The sequence below is a fragment of the Falco naumanni genome, chromosome 3, assembly GCF_017639655.2.
Source record: "Falco naumanni isolate bFalNau1 chromosome 3, bFalNau1.pat, whole genome shotgun sequence".
NCBI lineage: Eukaryota > Metazoa > Chordata > Aves > Falconiformes > Falconidae > Falco > Falco naumanni.
This window is the reverse complement of record NC_054056.1, coordinates 103803562-103825394: the sequence shown is the minus strand read 5'-3', so window position 1 is coordinate 103825394 and position 21833 is coordinate 103803562. Positions and strand designations below refer to the sequence as shown.

The 21833-nt window shown below is 40.1% G+C and overlaps 1 protein-coding gene across 4 annotated transcripts in view; it reads left to right on the top strand.

Moving 5' to 3' along the window:
• The window catches only part of ATAD2 (ATPase family AAA domain containing 2), a 34743-nt gene that overhangs the window by 1347 nt on the left and 11563 nt on the right, over window positions 1-21833 (top strand). For 3 of the 4 annotated variants that reach the window (XR_005826744.1, XM_040585949.1, XM_040585948.1), the window contains exons 2-18: window positions 2505-2647; window positions 3157-3206; window positions 4614-4767; window positions 6064-6157; window positions 7095-7179; window positions 10148-10258; window positions 10730-10838; window positions 11820-11942; window positions 12878-12986; window positions 13209-13324; window positions 14569-14743; window positions 15418-15506; window positions 15805-15964; window positions 17568-17658; window positions 18088-18402; window positions 19594-19720; window positions 20643-20826. Coding sequence is in view for 3 of the 4 variants with exons in the window: in XM_040585949.1 (XP_040441883.1) it covers window positions 2505-2647; window positions 3157-3206; window positions 4614-4767; window positions 6064-6157; window positions 7095-7179; window positions 10148-10258; window positions 10730-10838; window positions 11820-11942; window positions 12878-12986; window positions 13209-13324; window positions 14569-14743; window positions 15418-15506; window positions 15805-15964; window positions 17568-17658; window positions 18088-18402; window positions 19594-19720; window positions 20643-20826 (2235 nt within the window). In the remaining variant the exon portion in view is untranslated. Of the gene's footprint in view, window positions 1-2504; window positions 2648-3156; window positions 3207-4613; window positions 4768-6063; window positions 6158-7094; window positions 7180-10147; window positions 10259-10729; window positions 10839-11819; window positions 11943-12877; window positions 12987-13208; window positions 13325-14568; window positions 14744-15417; window positions 15507-15804; window positions 15965-17567; window positions 17659-18087; window positions 18403-19593; window positions 19721-20642; window positions 20827-21833 lie in introns of those variants that run through there. The other variant, XM_040585950.1, reaches the window with a different exon arrangement.

Genomic DNA, 21833 nt, shown 5'->3' with positions numbered 1-21833 from the left:
TGGTGCTTGTTTACAGGCTTTTTGGGTGGGGTTTTTTGTTTGTGGTTTTTGTTGTTTGTTTTTAACATGTACTATGTATATCCCTCTGTAACTGTCCTTGGGCACTCAGTCAAACCAGTGACCTGGCCTCCTGGTTACCTCATGCACAGATGCAGGAGGGTCACTGGCCCAGACGTATGGCTTCTCCAAGTAGCTGCCCCTAGCCTAGCACTTGGCTCTGACACCCCCACCCCCTCCCATGTCTGTCCTGGACTTGTGGCCTTTCCAGTACCTGGTTCCTAAAACTTGAGTGACTTGCCAGTTATGCTGGCTTCATGTCTGTGAGTGATGGCGTGAGCCACGGGGAGCGTGGCCCTTTCTCCCACTGCTGGCACTTGGACCTCTGTGCCATGGCACCCAGCCAGAAATGCCATTAAATAAGAAGCGAGGACAGACTCTAGTAATCGGCATCCCATAATGACTCCTTCTTGGCAGAGGCCATTGCTGGGTCTGTTAGGTGACCCTCCAGGCCCCAGGGGTCCCTTACCCTGAGCCAGGCTTTGGGTTGATAGATGACCTCGCAGGGAGTGGGGCTGGGCTGCTCCCCAGTGCTGTTACTGGGGTGCCTCTACCCAACGGTGCTTCCCTGATGCTTTTGTTTTATGCAGATTAGCCTTTAACCACATAAGATGACATTATAGGTAGTTCCCAGGCATGCCTGTAGATTTTACAGAATGGTATATAAGCCGTGGTCTTGCCAGCTGTAGGAATAATACAAGTACCTTTGCAGGTGAGAGAACATTGTTATTTCCTGCCCTAAGGTGTGGTTTTTTTCTAGTTGTCTCGAGGATAAATGCTGGAAGTATAGTCTTTTTGTGCACGCTCCTGTGTGTGAGCATGCACAAAAACCTGCCTTCTTCAAATAAAGGTAGGGCTGTGTCAAATTAAAGTAAGTTCAAAGGCTTTCTGTTACAATTTCTTAAGCCTTTGAGAGGAAAAATGTTAAAGGTAACTGACAGAGGAGGCTGCCCCTCGTTAAGGGTCGTCTTACATTGTTGTGGTTTAACCCCAGCCAGTAACTAAGTACCATGCAGCTGATTGCTCAATCCCCCATGCCCCTGAGGGATGGGAAAGAGAATCGGCAAGGAACGTAAAACTTGAGGGATGAGATAAGAGCGATTTAGTAATTGAAGTAAAATAAAAACAATAATATTATAACAATTATAATGAAAAGGAGGGAGAAGGGGAGAGGAATGAAATCCGAAGAGAAGGGAGAAAAGAAAACAAGTGATGCACAGTACAGCTGCTCACCACTTGATGACTAATGGCCAGCTAGTCCATAAGCAGCAACTGGCAGCCCTGGCCAAGGCCACCCCCGCCTAGTTTCTATACTGAGCACAATGTCATATGGTATGGAATATCCCTTTGGCTAGTTCGGGTCTGCTGTCCTGGCTGTGTCCCTTCCCTATTTCCCGTGCCCCTACAGCCCTCTCCCTGGCAGGGCCCGAGAAACTGAAAAGTCCTTGACTTGGTATAAACATTACCTGGCAACAACTGAAAACATCAGTGTGTTATCAATGTTGTTCTCACACCAAATCCAAAACACAGCAGCATCACTGCACCAGCTACTAAGAAGAAAGTTAACTCTATCCTGGCTGAAACCAGGATACCCTGCAAGGGCTTTGCATGTGCATCATTACCCTCTTGTAGTGACCACTGCAGAAGTGTCATCACACTTCTGTCATCGTCTCCATCAGCTACTAATGGAAGTAGCCATCGGAAGAAGCCTCTTTGTAAAGTTCATGTGAACAAGTAGAATAATCTGGTCTGTTTTCTGCCCTTTTCAGTGTGATTTAGTTTGGCATACTCTTAATTAAAACTTTGGGTTGTAAATGGAACAAACTCCCTCTCATGGTCATCACAGCTTTCCTTGCTTAGTAGAAGTGAGTAGTACTCATCTACCTTGCAGAAATGCCAATGTGAACGAGATGAACAGCTGTAAAAAAAAATTATATTTTCCGTTCCCTTTGGTTTCCTGTAGATAAATGCCATCCTCCCGAATGAAGTCTTTGAATGTCCCTCTGAATGCAGTTACAAATGGAACCAAGATAGGAGAAAAACTCCCCTAACTAGATCTTAATCCCAGGATGTGCAAGGTCAAGCTTGATTGCTCCTCTGAACCAATTTTGAAATTAAAAAAAAAAGTGGGTTTTTTGGTGGTTTGTTTTCATGAAACACTTGAGTTTATATGAAAGACTTTGCTGCAGTAATTTTTTCAGAGGATATTAAGCTCAAGTTGTCCACGAGAAAAGTGTGGCAGAGGGGATCTTTAGCTTTGAAAGCTGTTGTTTTTTTTTTTCCTCGAGAGCTACTTCTTGGTGCAGAAGTAGTTCAAGGCTTACATGCCGTTAACTTACTGAGTCAGGAGAGTTACAGAATAAACTTGCCTAAATGAGGCAGAATTTCCTTCTTAACTCAACATATATGGTTCAGACAAATACATTCTTATTTCTTTCTTCACCTAGGAATTTTCCTCTGGCAAAATTGAATGTTTCAATGGACACTGTTTAAGATCAATGAGAAAAAACATGCCGCCCTGTTCAGACTCCAGCTTTGACAAAAGCATGGAAATACTAAGTGAAAATGTCAATCGAAGTCACTTTACAAGGTATTGTATTTCTAGGTATTCATTCTCAGTTCAATCTATAGAATGAAAAGGAAAATGGAAAGCATTTGCAATGAGTCATGTCATGATAAATCTACAGATAAAAATCTGCAGAGGGGTATGATTCTGTTAATGTTGGTGTCAGTATCTTCGAGTGAGAATCACACTTGGTAAAAGTCTTCTGCTTGTATAAAAAACATGTATCTTTTCCCAGCCGCTTTGAGATCTCAGCTTCAGTTACTGAGATGATACTTGCCCTATTCAGACCTGAAGGTAAGTAGGTTAGGAAATGTCTGTCCTTACAGAACTGTGTGCATATGGTACATGGCAGGCTTGGGATCTGAATCCTCCTTGTGGTCCACAGGCTTTTCTTTGCATGGTATAGAGCACCAGATTATAAACTTGGCGAGGTTCCCCAGTCTTCAGGGGGAACTATAAAATGCAATAGAATACTTCTGTACAATAATTCTAATACAGTAATTATTTTCTCCTTTCCTCTGTCTTTAATGTAGGCAGTTGGCAAAGCCGAAATCAGACCAAAAAAAAGACAACTATAAAGAAAGTAAGTAGTGGTAATTCCTTAGGATTCCTTTGTAGCCTGGTTTCTGAGAAGGATTGCATTTGGTCACTCTATTTAACCTGGCCCCAAAAACTTCTGAACTCATGAGCCAGAATCAGTTGAAGTTGCGAGAACAGGTATCTCAAAGATAGTGAACTTCCTCTGTGCTTGTGAAAAGAGGTAGATGAAAATAGGAGGATATGCTATTAAGGCCTTTCTGTCTTGGGGGAAATGCAGCATGAATTCCAGTCTGCTCTTACGCACTAGAGAATCTGTTCCTTAGCTCAGGTTTCTTCATGGTGTGGATTTTCTGGAGTCTGCAGGACACAAATTAATTGAAAGTGGTTCTTGCAAATGGGAGGTGATATTGCAGTGCTGTAATATATGGGAGTTAAAAAGCTAGTTAGGTTGTGAGATGTACAAACCCACTGATGTGGGTAAGGTCACTGAAGTTCAGCGATTTACCTTGGAAATGAATTGCTGTTCTGAGTACACACAGAGGCTTGGTGCCGTGAGGCTGCTTGCTGGCCTCTGGGAAAGTTGCTTAACTCCCATCAGCATCCTGCCAGCCACTGGCTGAATGTGGAAAGGGGCCTGAAATACACTTGGTGTGCAGTAATTCAGGTTGTACTTATGCAATGTAAATTGTTATTTACTGAGTTCAAACTTAGTTTTATAGTTGATGATGCATATCATGTGCATCATACTCATATTTGATATGCAATATCAAAGCATAGCGGTGTTTATACTAACATGGTGATGTATCTGCTGCTTTCTCACTGACTTCTCTTTAATGATAAATTAAATTTTAAATGATAGTGCAGGTAACGAACCCGTGGTAAAGGATGCTGTGTGGTAAATACCATGCAGTTCTTTTCTTAAAGCAAGCAAACTTTTGAGTTCTTTTGTATTTGGGAGTTTATCTTGAGTCATTTCTTTGAGAGCTTTTGTGTTATGATGCAGAAAAAGTGATGCATCCTTAAACAGTGTACTAAAAATTTGAATCCTAAGAAGAGACTTGCCACAGGAACAATTTTTAACAAGACCTATTAGGTACAATTTTACATGAATGGAGCAAGAAGACCTTAGAGAGAGGTATTTGTTGTTTTTCAGTAAGAAGTAACGGGAATAAACTTGCCTCCTGCATGGAAAAAAAGTTGTGTGTTGTGTTTTCATCAGACTGACTTTCCAGTCTATTAAAAAGTTGCTATACCAGTCATGCTTTTAAGTCGGTAGTTTAAACATAATTTTAGTTGAATGCTGTGGTCATGACAATAACTTCTAATTAGTCTTAAAAAAAAAAAAATCAATCCACTGCAGATTTTTTTACATTTTACTGTAACAATGGTGAAATAAAGGGAGTAATATATTTTCTATCTCAGAATATTTTATATATTGTATGCATTTTAGTCACTAGAACGCTGAAGACCAGAGCTGATGCAAAAGCTGCAGAACAAGTCCGTGAAGAAAATGGGGATTTGGAGGTCCGCCGAAGCTGCAGACTTCAACAAAGTTATTACAGCACTACAAATCAATCCGTCTTGTTTGACAAACTGATAACAAAGTAAGTAGGTTTTGTTTCATTAACTTGCAAAGCTATTAAAATGTGCCTTTTTAGCAAGCCTTGGTATTGCGGCATACTACTGGCTAGGGACCTTCGCCTTCGTGTGACATCATAAAGAGGTATGTTACGCCTGGCAACAAGAACCCAGTGCATTCCGTGGTTAGGCTGAGACTCCCCTTTGCTGTTGATCAGATAGGGTCTCTTCCTCTGCCTGTGCCTGTGCCGGTATGTCCTGTGATTATTGTTAATTAATGGGTTTATCTAAGGTGTGGGCCTTTGTACTTCACAGCCAAGCTGTTTAACCTGAGTTTTTTTGCAAACGGGTGCTTGGGTGCTTGTAGCTGTTGAAGACTTGCAGGGGTGAGAGTGTGTGGCAGGATGCATTGGGAAGGTGCTTCACAGGTAAAGAACTTGGGCACACACAGTGTTCCAGCTGGCCACTGGTGTGTCAGTTTGGGGATTGCCAGTTGCGGAGAGATCTTCATACTAGAGGAGCTTTTTTTATGCATGGGCTGGCTGGGTTTCTGTGTTGTGTTGTGAACCAAAATGATGGCTTTGTGTCATGACTTCCAGTAGATGTAACTTGCCCTCCAATTCAATGTCCTTAGTATCAGAAGCACCTTCATTTTTAATTAACTTTTATTCCATGCTTACAGACATTTTTATAATGCTCGGTTGAGGTAAGATACTGAGGAAAGTTAGATACTGCCAAAGCAAAGTAGGCCTAGTGTTTCTGCCTGTCTATCCATGGCTTAATTCTCTTTGTAAAGCCCAAATTGACATCATTTTCTGAAAGGTTTGCGAAGTGTAACAGCAGTGAGATATGTTTTCCAATATATGTATATAGTCCTGGAAAATCAACATGAAAATTAAAGAGAAGAATAAGCAACCTGTTGTCTGAGGAAGGCTATGGCCTAAAAAAGTCTTAGTGGTATCATGCAGAGCAACTTAAGTGCTATTAAAACCTGCCATAACTTGTTACCTTACTGTGATCTTCAGAGTTCTTTTTTTCTTGCTAAAACATTATTTTTTTTACTGTGTTCAGCAAGATGGGAAAATAAACCTGAAAACAGTGTATGTTTGCAAATCCTCTAAGGCTTGTTCTTAAATATTTCTATGAAAAAGTAAACATTTGACCTAATTTTTAAGTAGTGCTTAAAAACTTGACCAAGTGTCAATGACTCTTCCTTTGTGCATACTATATTAAAATGTCACTGATTGTGGGTACTGTTTTACATTGGGTTTTATGTACTGGCCTGTCTTTGCTGCTCTTACATGCCAACTCTTTTATGTTAGTACTGCAGAAGCAGTCTTGCAAAAAATGGATGACATGGAGAAGATGCGTAGACGGAGGATGATTGAAGGCCTTGGGGTGTTGCACAGTGCAGAGGTATGTATGAATGTATTTTACTGTTTTTGTGTTAGTGGTGTGTTTCACATAGGGAAATTATTTAGTTATAATTTGAAGTGAGCTGAGATAATTTCTTCCAAAGACTAGCATAGTCTAAAGTAACGTTTGTTTTTATTCTCTAATCATAATTTAAAATCTTAATGTTAATGGTCATGCTGGAGATACGCTGCAAGGGTGGAGGAAGTACCTTCTTCAGAAGACATGAAATAGCAGTTCTATGCTGAACTAAGTCTTCTACTAAGCTTTCTGAATTGCTTTATGATTTTTGGACACTGTTTACAAAACAGCTGTTTGAGGGCTTGGGTTTTCACTTCAAATCTTACTAAAAATTGAATTAATTGATGTCTGCTTTATCTGTGTTTGTTCTTGTGCAGCCTTGCCTGTGAGCTTAAGTAGTCCTCTGTTCCTAGAGGAACTTTCTTCTTAGTTTTGCTCTATTAAATTAAGTTGTTCTGCTGTCTTTTTGAAGACAGACACTTCATTTTTTTAAACACCTTCATAGTCTGCTTTCATTACCCCCCCCCTATTTTTTTTTTTAACAAAACCAGGATTGTCAGTAAGTACATGGTATATAATCTCTCAAATGCCCATTTGAATCCTTTTTTGTTTGCTGAGAATTGCTTTGTCCTGTGTACTGCCATGCTTTTGAACTATGAACCTGTGATTAATTGATAAAGTCAGTTTTTTGTCTGGGTAAGTATTTAACTATCACATGTACTGAACCCTATTTTAGAGCACAAATTCTTGTTACTGATCCTGCGTGCCAGAATGATGTTGCTCTTCTCTCTTCCTGTCCCTTAATGTAATATTTTGTGTACATGGAGTGCCTTGATAATGTTACTGTGTAGGCACCAAATATGCCCATGTCAGGTTTTCTGCACATTTGTGACTGATCTTTGGGTTTTGTTTTAATTAGGAAAACCTCAGTATGTACTCACGAGGAAAGAAAGGAATCCAAAGATCCTGCAAAGAAATAGCTGAAAATCAAGTTGGCATTGTAGGTTAGTTATAAGTTTTCTTTACTATGCTTTAGCCAAAAGCCTTACCTCAAATAGTTGAGACAAACTGAATTAATGGGTATTTTTCATCTATTAAAAAAAATACCTGTATTCCTGTTGACATTGCAAGCCATAGTCATGGACTCCAGAGCTGAGCTGTTGGTCCTGGTTTCAGCCAGCCATCATTAAAGCACAACAACTGTAGTGAGCTCAGAACAGCTATTCAAAGAAAAAAAAAAAAGCAAAAGTCAGTTCTTTTTGAAAATGTTTACAAGATCAAAGGCAACAGATGGCTGTGGACAGGTGGGATTACAAAGAAATGGGATGGTATTACTCAGGATGAGAAGGGGTGGTCTCACTACAGCAGGAGCATGACAGCTTTCATGGTTTTGAGCAGCACAGCAAGAATTTTCAGGAAGTAGGGTAGACTGCCAGATGTGTATGGAAAGCTCCTTCTGGGTGTGAAGACCAGCAGGGGAAAAGATAGTGTTGTTCATTTTTGTGTTTAGCATGTAGTCAGTGGAAGCTGCTGTCCAGGCTGCTAATGAGGACCCGTCATCCTGGTACTCGGAGGGAAATAACATGAAGCACGAGGTTAAATTGTAAAAGGCCGTATTAACTTTGTTTGAAGTGAGGGGGAAAATCTTTTAAGGTTTTAAGGAGAATGATAGTTGCGCGAGTCCAGTGATCCTTGTTAGGAGCTTTCTGGGTGGAACAGAATGGGGCAAGGCTGTACTTAAAGACTGAAGAGGATGTGGCAGTAGTTGAGCTGACCAGTGTTAGACTTTGATGGACGTCCTCTGCAGGCCCGCAACAGAGCTCAGAGAGACAGTGGCAGGAGGAGGAGCCCAAAATACTCTGCCAGGCCCCTACCAAGGCCATCAGCCCATCCAAGTCCTATCTGCACAAGTCCAGAGGAGCACAGGGGTGCACAGTGGCAGACAGGGACCCAAATCAAGGACTCAAATCAAAGAGGAGCAACTGTCTTGCCTGGACCCCTCCCAGGGTCGTCCCATCAGCCCCAGTGTCCCAGGTGTGAAAGCCATCCGGAGGAGTCATCAGGGACAGCTCTCAGATCATCTTTTGGACTAAGAGTTTACTGTCTAGGGGTGGGAGGTATTGTGAGATGCAGGGGAAATGCAGTTTGCACAGGGCTTAGTATGGGGGTTTTAGGGCAGGCAGAAACCAAAGACGGGACGAGGGAGGTCTTCAGGTGATTTTGGGAGGAAGAAAAATGGGAAGAGAGAGGGGCAAAAAGATAAAAAGGACTGGTCACATGGAAATAGTTTGCTGGTCAATAGTCTTGACTGACCATGCCCTGTGCCCCATCACCTGTCTATCAGACCATGAAGAAGAGACAATTTATGCGGTACCCAATGAGGGCAGCAGATTTATGCAGTACCCAGTGAGGGCAGCATCTTGTACGTGTTACACAGACTGTGTAAGACTTGATCCCTGGCAGTGGAGACGTGCAAAAAGGTTCAAGGTAGATGTCCAGGTGTTAATGAGCACTGGGCTGATCTTGTTCCTCATCGTGAACGTGCCAGAGTGCAGTCTGTTAGGCCTGTTATTAGTTTGATTCAGCCTGTGGCTACCAGGTGCGAACTGCAGTGGTCAGACCACCTTGTAGAGCAGTGAGAGGCCACCTGGACGCACGGAAGTCCAGCAAGAGGCTGACCTAAAGAAACCAAGGTAGGGTAAGGCATTAAGAAAAAGAAGTATGAGTAAACATGCCAAGGGCATTTGACCGGTAAGGGAGAAGGACAGCTGAGTCATCATTTGGAGATGTAGTTAGAAGATCAACTCCTAAGGCTTTATAGGAGTATCTTTAATACAAGGCATGGGCAGTCTAGAGGGAGGACCTATATGTTTTGGATCAAGTGTGTGGATCTCAAGGTGTTGGGCAGGAGAGACTTGTAGAAAGTAATTATAAATAGTCTGTTGGGTGGGAAATAAGAGATGGGGCAGTTAGTTGGTGATCAAAAGTGGAAACTCTGGTATTCTAAATTTGGAGGAAACTGTAATACACTTTCATAATGAAAAGCATGCCAGGAAGGAGTGGGGAAACCATGTCAGTGTTGGTGTAAAGAAGTTGAGTGGAGCAAGGGGAAGGACTAGAGGAGCAGAGAAGCAGAGAAATTCTTGCCTCTGACAAGAGTGGTGGAGTACCAAAGACTGGGGATGGTAGTGATGCCAAAATAATTTTTCAGTTTTCAGTGTGCTGTCTGTGTGTCTTGTGTAACTTACCTTCAGAAAGCCACGTGACCTTTGGGGGGGAAGAAATAAAAAGGGTAGTGCTTTCCATGGAATAATGAAGAAAATTTTAGTGAGCTGGTAGGTGAACCAAGCATGCCCATTCCTCACCTGGTGTCCACTATTAATGTGAGAGGGTATTAAGAACTTGCTAGGTAATTTCACTCCGTTTTTTGTATGCTTCCATCTTACACAAAAAACTTGAAGTTACTTTACAGAAGCTAGTAACATAAACTGTATGCATTTGATGTTATTTTCTGATTGGGGAAGTTCAGACCTGTGACTTGCCCATTATTGCTCATGTAATCTGTGGCAGAGCTAGGACTTGGATTACCATGTGTAGTTTTACCCCTATAGAGTATTAAAAACATTTCCTTGAAACACTTTCTCAAAACAACAAGAAATGACTTTCTGAAATAGTGGTTTTCAGAGGAACTATGTCTTAACTAAGCAAGATGACAGAATTGTTGGTTCTAGGACTGGTGAGAAGTCACCCAGCAATTTCAGTGAGGTCAGAACAATGCCTACATGCATGCTTCTCTGTGTTTTATAATTTCTGGAATGTATCTTCCATGAATTGGTCTCACTTGTTACGGGTTTTCTGATCTATTGTATCATTAACCTGAAGGTAATGGTAAAACCTATAGGCATGTGTAGTGCATTTTGAATTTCATATCATTTGCGACAGTACTTAAACAGTTATGTTTATGTACACTAGTGTCATCGGAAGAAAGTGAAGAGAAAGAGGATGATGATGGTGAAGGCACTCGAAAGCGTTACGACTTTCGACAGAGGAAAACTGTTGAGCGCTATCAAGCTCCATTGCAAAGTAGGTTATATGCTCAGTTTCTCTTAAGCGCTAATTCTTGCATATAAGTGCAGGGTTTTTTTTTAATGAAAATATACACACACACTCAACTTAAATTTCTTATCTGCGTTCTTCAAGTAAATTTTTTTGAATGTATGTATCCTGTGCACATTACATTTGCCATCTCTGCGTACTGGTGTTTTTCAGTAAAAAAATGACCTGTGTATCCCTGAAAGAATAGCAATTAAACACACTTGATAATCACACTTTTGTAGTCTTTAGTTACTCTTTTTAAAAAACAGGTGTGCATTTGTTTTCTTCTACTGTTCACTGATTTTTAAAAAAAACAAAAGCATTCCCTCCTACTCAAATCACTTGAAACTTCCCCTGAACTTAGATGGGTGAAAGACATCACGTCTTTTTCCTCCTTCACTATCCTGCTTTCTCTTAAACTTGTTTGTAACATTATTCCAAATTCCTTACTTTCAACAGAGCCAAAACAACGTAAGGTGGAATTTTTGGGCCAGTCTTCACCTGTCAGACAGCGCTACTCATTTAGAAGTGCTCAGACACAAGGCTCTCGCTGCAAACAAGCTGACAGGTTGGTGTGTGGTTAGTGGTAGTTCTTACAGGGCTGTCAGTCACAATGCTGAATAATGCTTTCGAGGGTGTTTGGATTGGTGGCAATTATTAGTATGATTATTGCTGTGATAGTCTGAGGGTATAAAAAAAAAGGAAATGTTGGAGGGGCCATACTTCTTATTAGCCATTAGCTTTTTTACATGCAGTATTTGTGGTCACTTGTAAGGTGATTCTGAAGGTTGGGGCTGAGATTGTGTTGACTGAAATTCTTTTGCTCTGGAATTGAAGCCAGGATCTCCCTCTGAAAATCTTAGACTATTCAATCTTGAAGGATACAAATTATTTTCTTAAACTGGAGATAATTTAGAGTGAGAGCCTGTATGGAAGTTTCAATAGATTTTTTTTTTTTTTTTCATTCACTCAAATACTGAATCTTGTTTCTCTTTGAATTAGTTAATGTTTCTGTATGAAACTATTCTTAAATGAGAAAAATGTTAAATGAAATTATAAATTACAAATTGCAGTAGTAATGAGAAATGGGTTTTGGATCCTTTAAGCAGTTGTTAGGGCATGGAAAATGCTGTCTCTTGCTAGGTATTAGCACGTTGTTTAGCATCCTTGAAAGCAGATAGTTATGGAAGGAAGGGTTTTTGAAGCCAAATTAGTCAATAAGTTTAAAAGGTTTACATTTCACAGAATGGATGCATAATGCCGAGTGAAACTCTGTGTGTGGGTGTGAGAGGCAGAGACTGGACAAAAGGAGTAATTTGTTTGAGATGTCTTTGTGAAAAAGTTAAACAGTTTACCTTCCTAAGAAAAATACATGATTTTCCTTGTGACACCAACATTTAAATGTGCTTTGAAATCAGATTCACAAGGAGTACAATGACCTGAAAACGTCGTAGATCTCAAAGTAAATTCTGAGGTAGAATTCACTTAAATTGTGGTATTACTTGGTGTGTACTTTAATTTTGTCACTTGCTTGTTTAAACATTTGCAGACGGAGACACGCAGCCCACAACAGTGATTCCACATCCTCTTCCTCATCGTCTTCATCTGATGATGAAGAGCATTTTGAGAGACGTAGGAAGAAGCAGCACAGCTGTAACAGAGATTTAAGAAGGTTAATGAAATTGGACAATAGGGGAGGGAGGAGTCTGCTTGAGAGGAGTTTGCTTCTACCTAACCATGATGCGTTATCTTGTACACTTTCTAAATTGTGACAATATTTAATCATATCTACTGGTACTGACAACTGTAACTGGACTCCCTAAACCTGGATTTTTAGAGTTGATTTTTAGTAAGTAATTTGATTTCTAGGCAGGAATGGAGGGAGGAGCACTTCGATGTCATGTTTGAATATAAAATTCTGCTGCTCCTATGCTTTACAGTAGTTTTGTCATAAAGAAAACCACCATAACAGAAAATGGTATAAACAGGGGAAATGATGGAAGTTTTGCTACTTAACAAATTTCTAGAAAAATGATTTTAATAAGAGTCAGTTTTCAGCCCAATGTCTTTCAGATGTGTGTGTCTTCTGGCACACACGTCCCAAAGTCCTCAGGAAGGAGCAGCAGTGGTGGGCAGCTCCTTAATTCTTAATTCTTACTTATTAATTAATAACATTAATCCACGATGAAATAAGTATCCCCTTGGGCTGTAACTTATTGAATGTAGAAGCAAAAAAATCTTTGAAAGATGTCAGTGTGGTTTGGGGGGTTCTTCCATCACACAAATCAAGGTCAGTTCATGGTCTCCAGATATGGAATAACTTGTTCTAAGTGTGCATTCATGTATACGCTGTGTTCATTGGCATGGATATTCTGAAGTGCTGGGAGTAGTTCATTAACTCAGTATAACATCTGGGGCAACCATCTTCCTTTCTTTACCCATGGATATCACATATACAACAACTTGAACAAATATTTAACTATTCAGGAAGTTTATGCTCATTTATAAGGTCTTGTGCTTTCATTTGCCATCATTATAAAAGCAAAAGTCTTCTAGCTGTGTCTGAAGTTAGAAAGCATTTTTCTCTTTCTCCTTTATTCAAATCAGGTGTCTTCCACTAAACTTTCGGACAGATGACTTGAAGGGAATTCACAAGGATCGAATGAAGATCGGAGCAAGTCTGGCTGATGTTGATCCAATGCAAATAGATTGTTCGGTAAGTATTTTTAGTTCATTGTGTCAGTGAGATGTTTCCAGTGTTTATGAAAGCTTTCAATAACGTGCCATCTACAACTGCCTTGGTTTACAGTTTTCTCTTAAGCAGTTTGAAAATTGCTCAGAACATTTCCTTCATGCTGACACAGAATTTCTGATGGAATCTTATCAAGGTTGCAGCTTTTTAACATACAAAAATGTGTTCTGTTGTATTTATCTTTAGGTTCGATTTGATGGTGTGGGTGGTCTTGCTGACCACATTGCAGCTTTGAAAGAGATGGTTGTTTTTCCATTGCTTTATCCAGAAGTCTTTGAGAGATTGAAAATTCAGCCTCCCAGGTAACAGACATTGTTAAAATTCTAATTCATGTGTTTTCAGGAGAATATTCAACTACGGTATCAATCTGTTTGCATGCTTCAGAATTTTCAGCAGTGTTGATGGGGGGTTTTAGCAGTAGTAAAAAGTAATTTAAAACTGATAGAATCCAGCATACACGTAGGTTCAAAGATGTACTGTGTGGTGAGAATATACTTTAGAAGTGTCTGCCCTTTAAAAGGTGGGGTTGGGGTTCTATGTACAGCTCAACTTGATCAGTTTATAAGCAGGAAGGAATTATGTACTGGAAGTCAACTGTCATTTGTTTCTTGGAAATCCAGTTGTCTCTGCCACTGATGATTTTTTTTTTTTTTTTTTTCCTCTCATCTTTTTGCCCCGGGTGCTTAAGTACCGATTTTACAATTGATAGGACTTGAAACTGGAACCTTGTAGTGGTTGTTGTGCTTGGGCTAAAAAAAAATCTGTCCACTTCTCACACAACTAAATTAGTTCTGTGTTATGAAACAAAATTAATAGAGATTTAAGTGTTAGCTTTATATATTCTGGTCAGCAAACTCAATCATGGTATATTGAAAGATCAAATTCTTTGCTTTCAGTAAATTTAAAAGTTTTACAAAGAATGAAAATAATATCTTTCCATGTTTTGCTTCTTTATTCATGGAAATACTTTTTGAAATAGCAGTGCATTGGCTTTTGTAGTTGATAGCTATATTTATCTGGAAATGCAGTATACCCTCCCAGCTTTAGGCTTCCTCCTTGTTTGTCATTGGCAATGGGAGACAAAAATCCAGTAACTTAAAGCTTTTTAAGGGAAAATTAAATGCTTTAATATCAACTCTTGCTTTTTTTTTTTTAAACAAGAATGAATATGGAGAATGTCAGTGAAAAATGAACTGGTGATTCATATGTTAACCCAGTCTCAGATTCTGTACTGAAGTTTGTTCTTGATTGGCTCTGCTGTCCTGTAATCACCCCTGTTACTTTGTCAGCAGTTTTGCAAGTGCCCTTCTGGGACACTACATTGTTTTGTACATCTGCGTTGTCTATTTCATTTGCTTCCTTGTTGAATTGTGTAGGAAACACAAAACTTCCATCTCTTTTGACTTTTCTCACACTTGAGCTGTTAACCGCTATCTTATACTGTGTTTTGTTTAGGAAAGAAGAGTTGTGTGTTTAGGGATGGGGGTTGTAATAGATGCTTTTCCATGACAGTTTTTTTCCCATGTGACTCTTTTTGTAATTGCAGAGGCTGTCTATTCCATGGTCCACCAGGGACTGGAAAGACGCTGGTTGCTCGTGCACTGGCTAATGAATGTAGCCAAGGAGACAGGAGAATAGCCTTTTTCATGAGAAAAGGTGCCGACTGCCTGAGTAAATGGGTGGGGGAATCTGAACGACAGCTTCGTTTATTATTTGATCAGGTGAGGTTGAAATGTGCCATGTGTTCTATCTGAGTTGTAACTGATTTTCTGTTGTCAATATTTTTAAGGGGAACTCTTTGTGTGTGTGTGTTGTCAGTTTCTTCCCTTGAAATGGGATTGTCGGTGTTTCCTTTTTCAGCGGGTTGTTTAGGGGCTTGAAATCTTGAGAAGTATTGGGAAAGATTAGTAAAACAAACGGTAAAACCTTGCAAAGTAACCTCACACACCCCTCAAAAAAAACCCCAAACCGAACAGCCACAAAAGCTGTTTCAAGAGGCAGGAGCTAGTGGCTTTAGATCAGAGGGAGAGAGATGCAGGCTGAAAGCATGGTCCTTTAAATTCGTAACAGAAGCTTGCCTTCAGAACCTGTAATTGAATGAAGGCCCAGGTTTGTTCTTGGTGGTTGCCAAATAGCTGTAAAAATTACTATTTTGATTTGTTTCCTGTCACCAAGTCTCAGTGGGTTGGCACAGGCTGCTGTGCCACTTACTCCATTAGGTTGGTTAGTTAGAGATGCCTGATGCTAGTCTGAAAAGTCTAGTTCCAGTGACTTTCCAACCATCATGTTATTCGTGCATTTTCTTTTTAAAATAGTGCAGCTTCTGTTGATTTCCTTTAGTTCCTGATTTCTTCAGTAGTTTACTTCTGTTGATATTCCGCTTTTTTCATGCTAGGCCTACCAGATGCGACCTTCAATTATTTTCTTTGATGAGATAGATGGACTTGCTCCTGTACGATCCAGCAAACAGGACCAAATTCACAGGTAGTACATTTTTTTTTTTTGTATCTACAGAGAAGCTGCTTGATCTTTGTGAAAAGAACATAAACTTGAGAGATTTTTAAACAGTAATTGAAAACAATTCACTAAGCTTGATAACAGCACAAGATCTGTGTGTGATAAAAACCTTATCTGTGTTTTTATGTCTTAAAAACGTGTGTTTCATTAACCAGCATCTCCTTAATAAAAGCATATTTTTTTTTGAGGGGTTATTGGAGAAGGTCATGTGGAATGTAACAAAATTTACTAAACCAGTGAATGAAGTTTACTTTTTTTCTGTTAGCTCGATTGTATCGACACTTTTAGCACTTATGGATGGCTTAGACAGCAGAGGAGAGATTGTGGTAATCGGAGCCACCAACAGACTGGATTCTATAGATCCTGCATTACGAAGACCTGGACGCTTTGATCGAGAGTTCCTCTTCAGTTTGCCAAATAAAGAGGTCAGAACTTAAACTCAACCTTAATGCTAAAATGGCAAAGTCCATCTTTACAACCAAATGACATAGCAATGCAGTAGCACGGAGCAGTTCAAGTTGAAATCCGTATTCTACAACTTGGGTAGAAAAGGGGTATCTGGAGAGAGTGTGTTGCACTGTGAAGGGCAGATTTGGTAACTGAATATATGCAATTCAGATGATTTTAACGAGTAATTCTCTAATTAGTTCTGGTTTCACTGTAACCAGCCAAGAAAACGGGGTGCTGCGAGTCCCTGAAATGTTTAAGAAAGAATGAGTGTGTGAGTTAGCTATAAATTACTGCTGTTGCATCTTGAAAATGAAAGAAATGCTGCGCACACAATCTTTTTGCTAACAAAAACTGTTATCAAGGCTGGTGCTGGAGCAAATTAATATTTTTCATTCCCAAAGCAGTTCGTGTTTGCCTCCTTATTTAATCCACTTAGGCGCTTTCATCCTGAAGTGCCCATGCTCTCAGTTCTTGGTTTATGAGTGGATAGTGAAAGTGTCTGTGTTGGATCGTTCCCTGGCTGTGTATCCTGGGGGATACCTCTAAATATTTTGGGATATGACATTCTCACTGGTACTTATTAGCAGGGACTTGGACAAAGATGTGAAGTACACTGCACAGGCGCAGGGCTTGGGAAGTGTCTAGTTCAATGGCAGTAGCTAAGCAGTGAAAAAATAGGTATATGACAACCTGTAACAACCAGAAAATATTGTGGGAGGGGGTGGTGGGGAAGTGTGCAAAACTGGAACCCTGTTTGGGGTTTTTTTTTCCTCATGTAGACTATGACTGATATTTCTTTTTTTTTATGAGCACTTTTTGGAAAAAGGAGAAAATGCTTATTGGATTGAAGGCTAGTTAAACTGTGCTAAATAGTGTATTTGAGACAGATGTTTGTTTCCAGTTTCAGCAACGGGAAGGAGGTGCCATGAAACAGATCTGATATGATTTCCTACTGTGGAAGAATTCTAGAAGTCTGCCATGATTAATCAGGAGATAGTTAAATGAAAGTCTTGCTAAGTCAGAGATGAGGATAGGCAATGTTTGACATTTTCTGGATCAGTGACAGTAGTTTGAGTTGTAATTCTTGTTCTTTGTAGTAATTGTAGCAATTCGAAACTTGGTGCTAGGACTGTTTTCTTTGAATGAACTGGCAGAAGAGCAAAGTTGATGAACTAATGAGACTGTCATCATGAAATTTTGCTAAATTTGAGAGGGTTTTCTTTGATGAGAAATCTCTGTTTACAGATAAGTTGGTTTCGGTGGTCTTTTTGATTACACTTTTTTCCTGAGGATCATTAAGTCTCATCCTTGTGGAAACTTTTTGTGGAAGCTGGAAATGCCTTTTCTTTTACTGCAGGCCCCCAGAAAGAGTTTAATGTAGCATGTTGAGAATTAGCAAATTTCCTGTTTGAAAAAGCAGAGAGTATATTAACTGAACTTCCAAATACTCAAAAGTTTAGCAGATAAGAAAAATATTTTTACTCTTGTGAGTGTTTGGGGGCGGGGGGGGAGTGTTTTGATGTTTAGTTTTGAAGAGAGCACTTAAGACAGACTAAAATGCAACCATTTTGTTTTCAGGCTAGAGAAGAGATTTTCAAGATTCACACACGAGACTGGATCCCGAAGCCACTGGACACGTTTCTGGCAGAGCTAGCTGAAAATTGTGTTGGTGAGTTTGAAAACTAAGTGAGTTACTGCATGTAACTTGAGTCCTAAGGAATCGGAGCTTGTACCAGGCAGTACCCAAGCTCTTGTGCCGTGCTGCAGGGCAAGGCAGTGAGGCAGCTGCACACCTCAGGAGCAAAGAAAGTGAAATTCTTCTCTTAATTTTCTTTTTTGTGTCTCAGAACATTGAATGGGTTTGGGGCATCTTCCTTGGGAGCAGTTTTGATGAGGAGGCTGCTTCCTAAGTGCAGGATGTCAGGCCGCAAGCTATGTAACAGAACTACTCTGCAGTGCAGTAACTCTTCAGATTCTCTCTTAAACTTAATTTTTGGCTGTGTACAAAGTCTTTCAGCGTTGCACTTTAGATACCTTGGCCTTGACTTCTGTGTTGCCTAAGACTGACATAACATTTGATTGTTGTTTTGTATTTTAGGATACTGTGGTGCTGATATTAAATCCTTATGTACTGAAGCTGCCCTGTGTGCTTTGCGCCGCCGCTATCCTCAGATCTACAAAAGTAGCGAGAAACTGCAGTTGGATGTCGCTTCTATTAAAGTGACAGCAAAGGATTTTGTCATGGCTATGCAGAAGACTGTTCCAGCTTCACAGAGGGCTGTGACTTCACCAGGGCAAGCACTGTCACCTATTTTAAAACCGCTGCTTGAAAACACACTAGCAATAATTCTAAAAGCCTTGCAGGGCGTGTTTCCTCATGCTGAGCTTGCACTAAAGAAGGACCAACAGCAAGGTATAACAAGATTGACTTCTTTAAAATTCTGCCAAAGTTAAACTTGTGATTTGTGCAATCAACATACACAAAATTTTTATAAGACACGCGTGCCCAGTGCTGGATGACAGCTGTGCATGACTCGCAGTACACAGTAGAGAACTATGCATTCTTTTCTAGAGCACCCTGATTCTGACAGTGGCTAACATTGTATTTATCATTTATAAAGAAGGTTAAACGTATGAGGCACCTCTTACAAAATAAATATTTAAATGGGGGGAGATACATATTTTTGCATGAGTGCTTCTAATTCTTGTCTGAAGACTGTCAGGACCTTACATTATCAGTTGGTTAAGCTAAATCCTGGTTTGGCTATCATGATTGTTAACTATAGTCTCTTAATTGAAATGTTTGTGGATCACACCGTACACTTGCCCATGAGATCAGAATGTTTTCATAGTGTATACTTTGGGACTTGGCTGCATCAGCCTTACAAGGTTTAGTCTGTCATTTGGTGAGAGCAAAGGAATTGGTAAACTCGCTCCATTCCTGATTAATGGAGATCCATGAATAGTTATGATGCTAATCCCTGGAGAATATCCTACCAGTATTACGCCCAGTAGAGCTGGTAAATTGTTTGCATTGGTAAAACAGAGGCAGAAACCCACCAATAACCTAAAAGCAGAGAGGCTAGGGGATGGGTAATTTCATCCCCTCTCTGTTGTCCACCTGCCATTATCTCCTTCAGTGATCTTCAAGGAGCCTTATCTAGAATATGCATTGGTTTGTATATTCTCTTGACTTACTGGTCCTAGACAAATGGAATTCTGTGGCTGTCACCTTCACTTAATTTCCCCACATCCAGTGGGGGAACCTGCTCCAGAAAGAAGTGGCCTTGTTGGGTTTTTCAGGTGTCTAGGAACTACAGCTGTTGTTCCTAATCATCTTAATTCTAAGGAAAAAACCTCCCAAGTTTTCACCAACTGAGAGATAATACCTTTTACAAATCATGGGACGCAGGACAGCTCTGTAGAGATCTGTAAAATTTCCTTAGATCTGTGGCACAATGAACTCTTCAGAAAACAGTGTTCAGTGTGTTCTCTCCAATGAAAATACAGGATAAGTTGTTTCCAGCACTGATTTAGAAGCTGTATTAATGTGAGTGAGGTACAGTCTATTCAGGAAAGGTAACAAACCTGTCTTGTCTTTCAGACAGTTTAAACTGTGTTTTAAGAAAATACACAATTGACAGTGATGAGGAATCGCCATCAGTCTTCGAAGATAAGCGAACTGATAAAATGCCTGATAGACAAGAGCAAAGATTTCTCAATTTTAGCAGGTAAATGTTTATCCCCTTTACAATTACATTTTTAAGAGGCCTGGGTCTGTAAACAGTTGGTGTGAGGGGTGGTAGGTGAAGGAGTAAAGAGTGGGGGTGTGGTAATCAGTATTTGCAGGAAGACATGAAAATCTGCTAACCTGCGGGGTTTGGTTAGGTCTCTAGGATCTACTGACTTCAGCAACTAGAGATACAACCAACCATATTGCTGTAGAAAAAACAAATGTTCTTTACAAATGTATTTCATGCTAGCAAAGCGAGATTACTAGGAAATCAACACACAATTCAAAGATGAAAGAGTGACTGAATAAAATAAACGTGAATCTTGTATGTATTTAGTGTATTGCTGTAATTCAACCAATTCAATAGTGTACTTTTTCAGATACAGCCAATGTGTTTCCCCGTTAATTTTTTTCTAGTAATGCTGTTCTGCTGCTTCCTTCCCACCATCTCCAGTAGCTTTGGCCAAATTTCAGCTAAACTTTACAGATGTAGAGATCTCACAGTTACTTAAACTCAAGACCTACACAAAATTGGTGTGCATGGGTAGTGAAGAGATGCAGACTGGTGTGTGCTGACAGAGGGTTGTTGTTCTTCCCCATATCAGGTCACTGACCAGTTGGGGGGGTGTGTATTTAGCAGGACAGTCTCCCTGTGGGATTTAAGAGCTGTTACTTAACCCAGCCAAATGAATAGCAGACCTGCTGGGGATTGGCAAGATTTCTTAAGGGAGGTATGGTACGAGTTTGTAAGAAAATGGGCTTTGATAGTTTTCCTGGTTACAAACCAGCTTATTATTTGCTGAAATACAGGGAATATTTACTGCCCCAAAATAAACAAAGCATATAGAAAAAAATCTTCCAACATCTGTGTGCCTGTCCATCTCTTTATTTTCAAACTTGTTTTCTTCTTTCTGTTCTAGAAACGCTTACCACCAGCCAACATCTTGCAGGCCACGGTTCTTATTAGTCGGAAAGCCAGGAAGCGGGCAAGCTTCTCATTTGGCACCTGCAGTAATACATGCCCTGGAAAAGTTTCCAGTTTATACACTAGACCTATCAGTTTTGTTTGTTGGCATCACATCACCAGAAGAAACATGTGCCCAGGTATCTCTTCTCTTTAATCTCATAGGATTTATGAACTGTATATAAACTAGTGGAGGAAGCGGAATTCACTGTTCATAGAGGTGGCCTAGCTTGAATGTGCAGTTCCGTTTAGTTCTATCTGAAAATCCGCTTTTCTTCAAGATTAAATGATACTGAATAAGGATGTCCTCCATGGCCATAGTTTCTATTCCACATTAAACAGGGAGGATGTTGCTAGCAGGTCAGGAGGATGGGAGGTGCTACTTGCCAGTAAACCCCTCTTTATGGCAAGAAACTCCTGCCAGTCTTGGTAGGATCCAGGAAGTTGTTTTCATTGCTTCTTGAGAATCTGTGCTTCCAGTAGATGGCATCAGCCTGACTGCATATCGTGTACTTTTTGAGCCTTCTTTTTTATTCTATTTGTAAGGCAATCAAGGTTTTGGCGAAAAGAAATGTTTCTTTTTTGACATATACACATACAGCTTATAGTGCTGCTGTATATGCAGTAAAAGTATTAAAATTCATGGAACACATTTGTACACTGGTGTGTTTTTCTTAACTGGGAAAATTAGATATAAGCAGATTTGGTGCTTTTTTCCTTTTAGGCAGGAAATCCATTTTGTTGTTTTATATCACTGTATTAACATATTTTGAGCTTGTAGCAGCATTTGAGAACTGTATACAAGTAAGGGTAGATGCATGACATGACTGGATACTCATTTGTCACCTAAGAGGAACAGTTCCTTTTTTCTCATGTGATGGTTGCATCTGCAGTCGTGTAACTACCATGTCTAGTCACTGCCCAGATATACCACTTGCACTTCCCATCTTGTGACAAGAACTCCTTGAATCTTTGTAATCTGAAAGGGTGCATGGAGAAATTTGTCCTGTGAAAGGACTGTTGCCACCTCCCTCATGTGGTAGGTGCATGTTTGTCTCCTGCGACTGAGGGTACCATCTGTAGGCAATGACTTGTGGTCTTCCAAAGCATGTAATCTGGTCTGATGGATCCTTTGGTAATAAGAGGC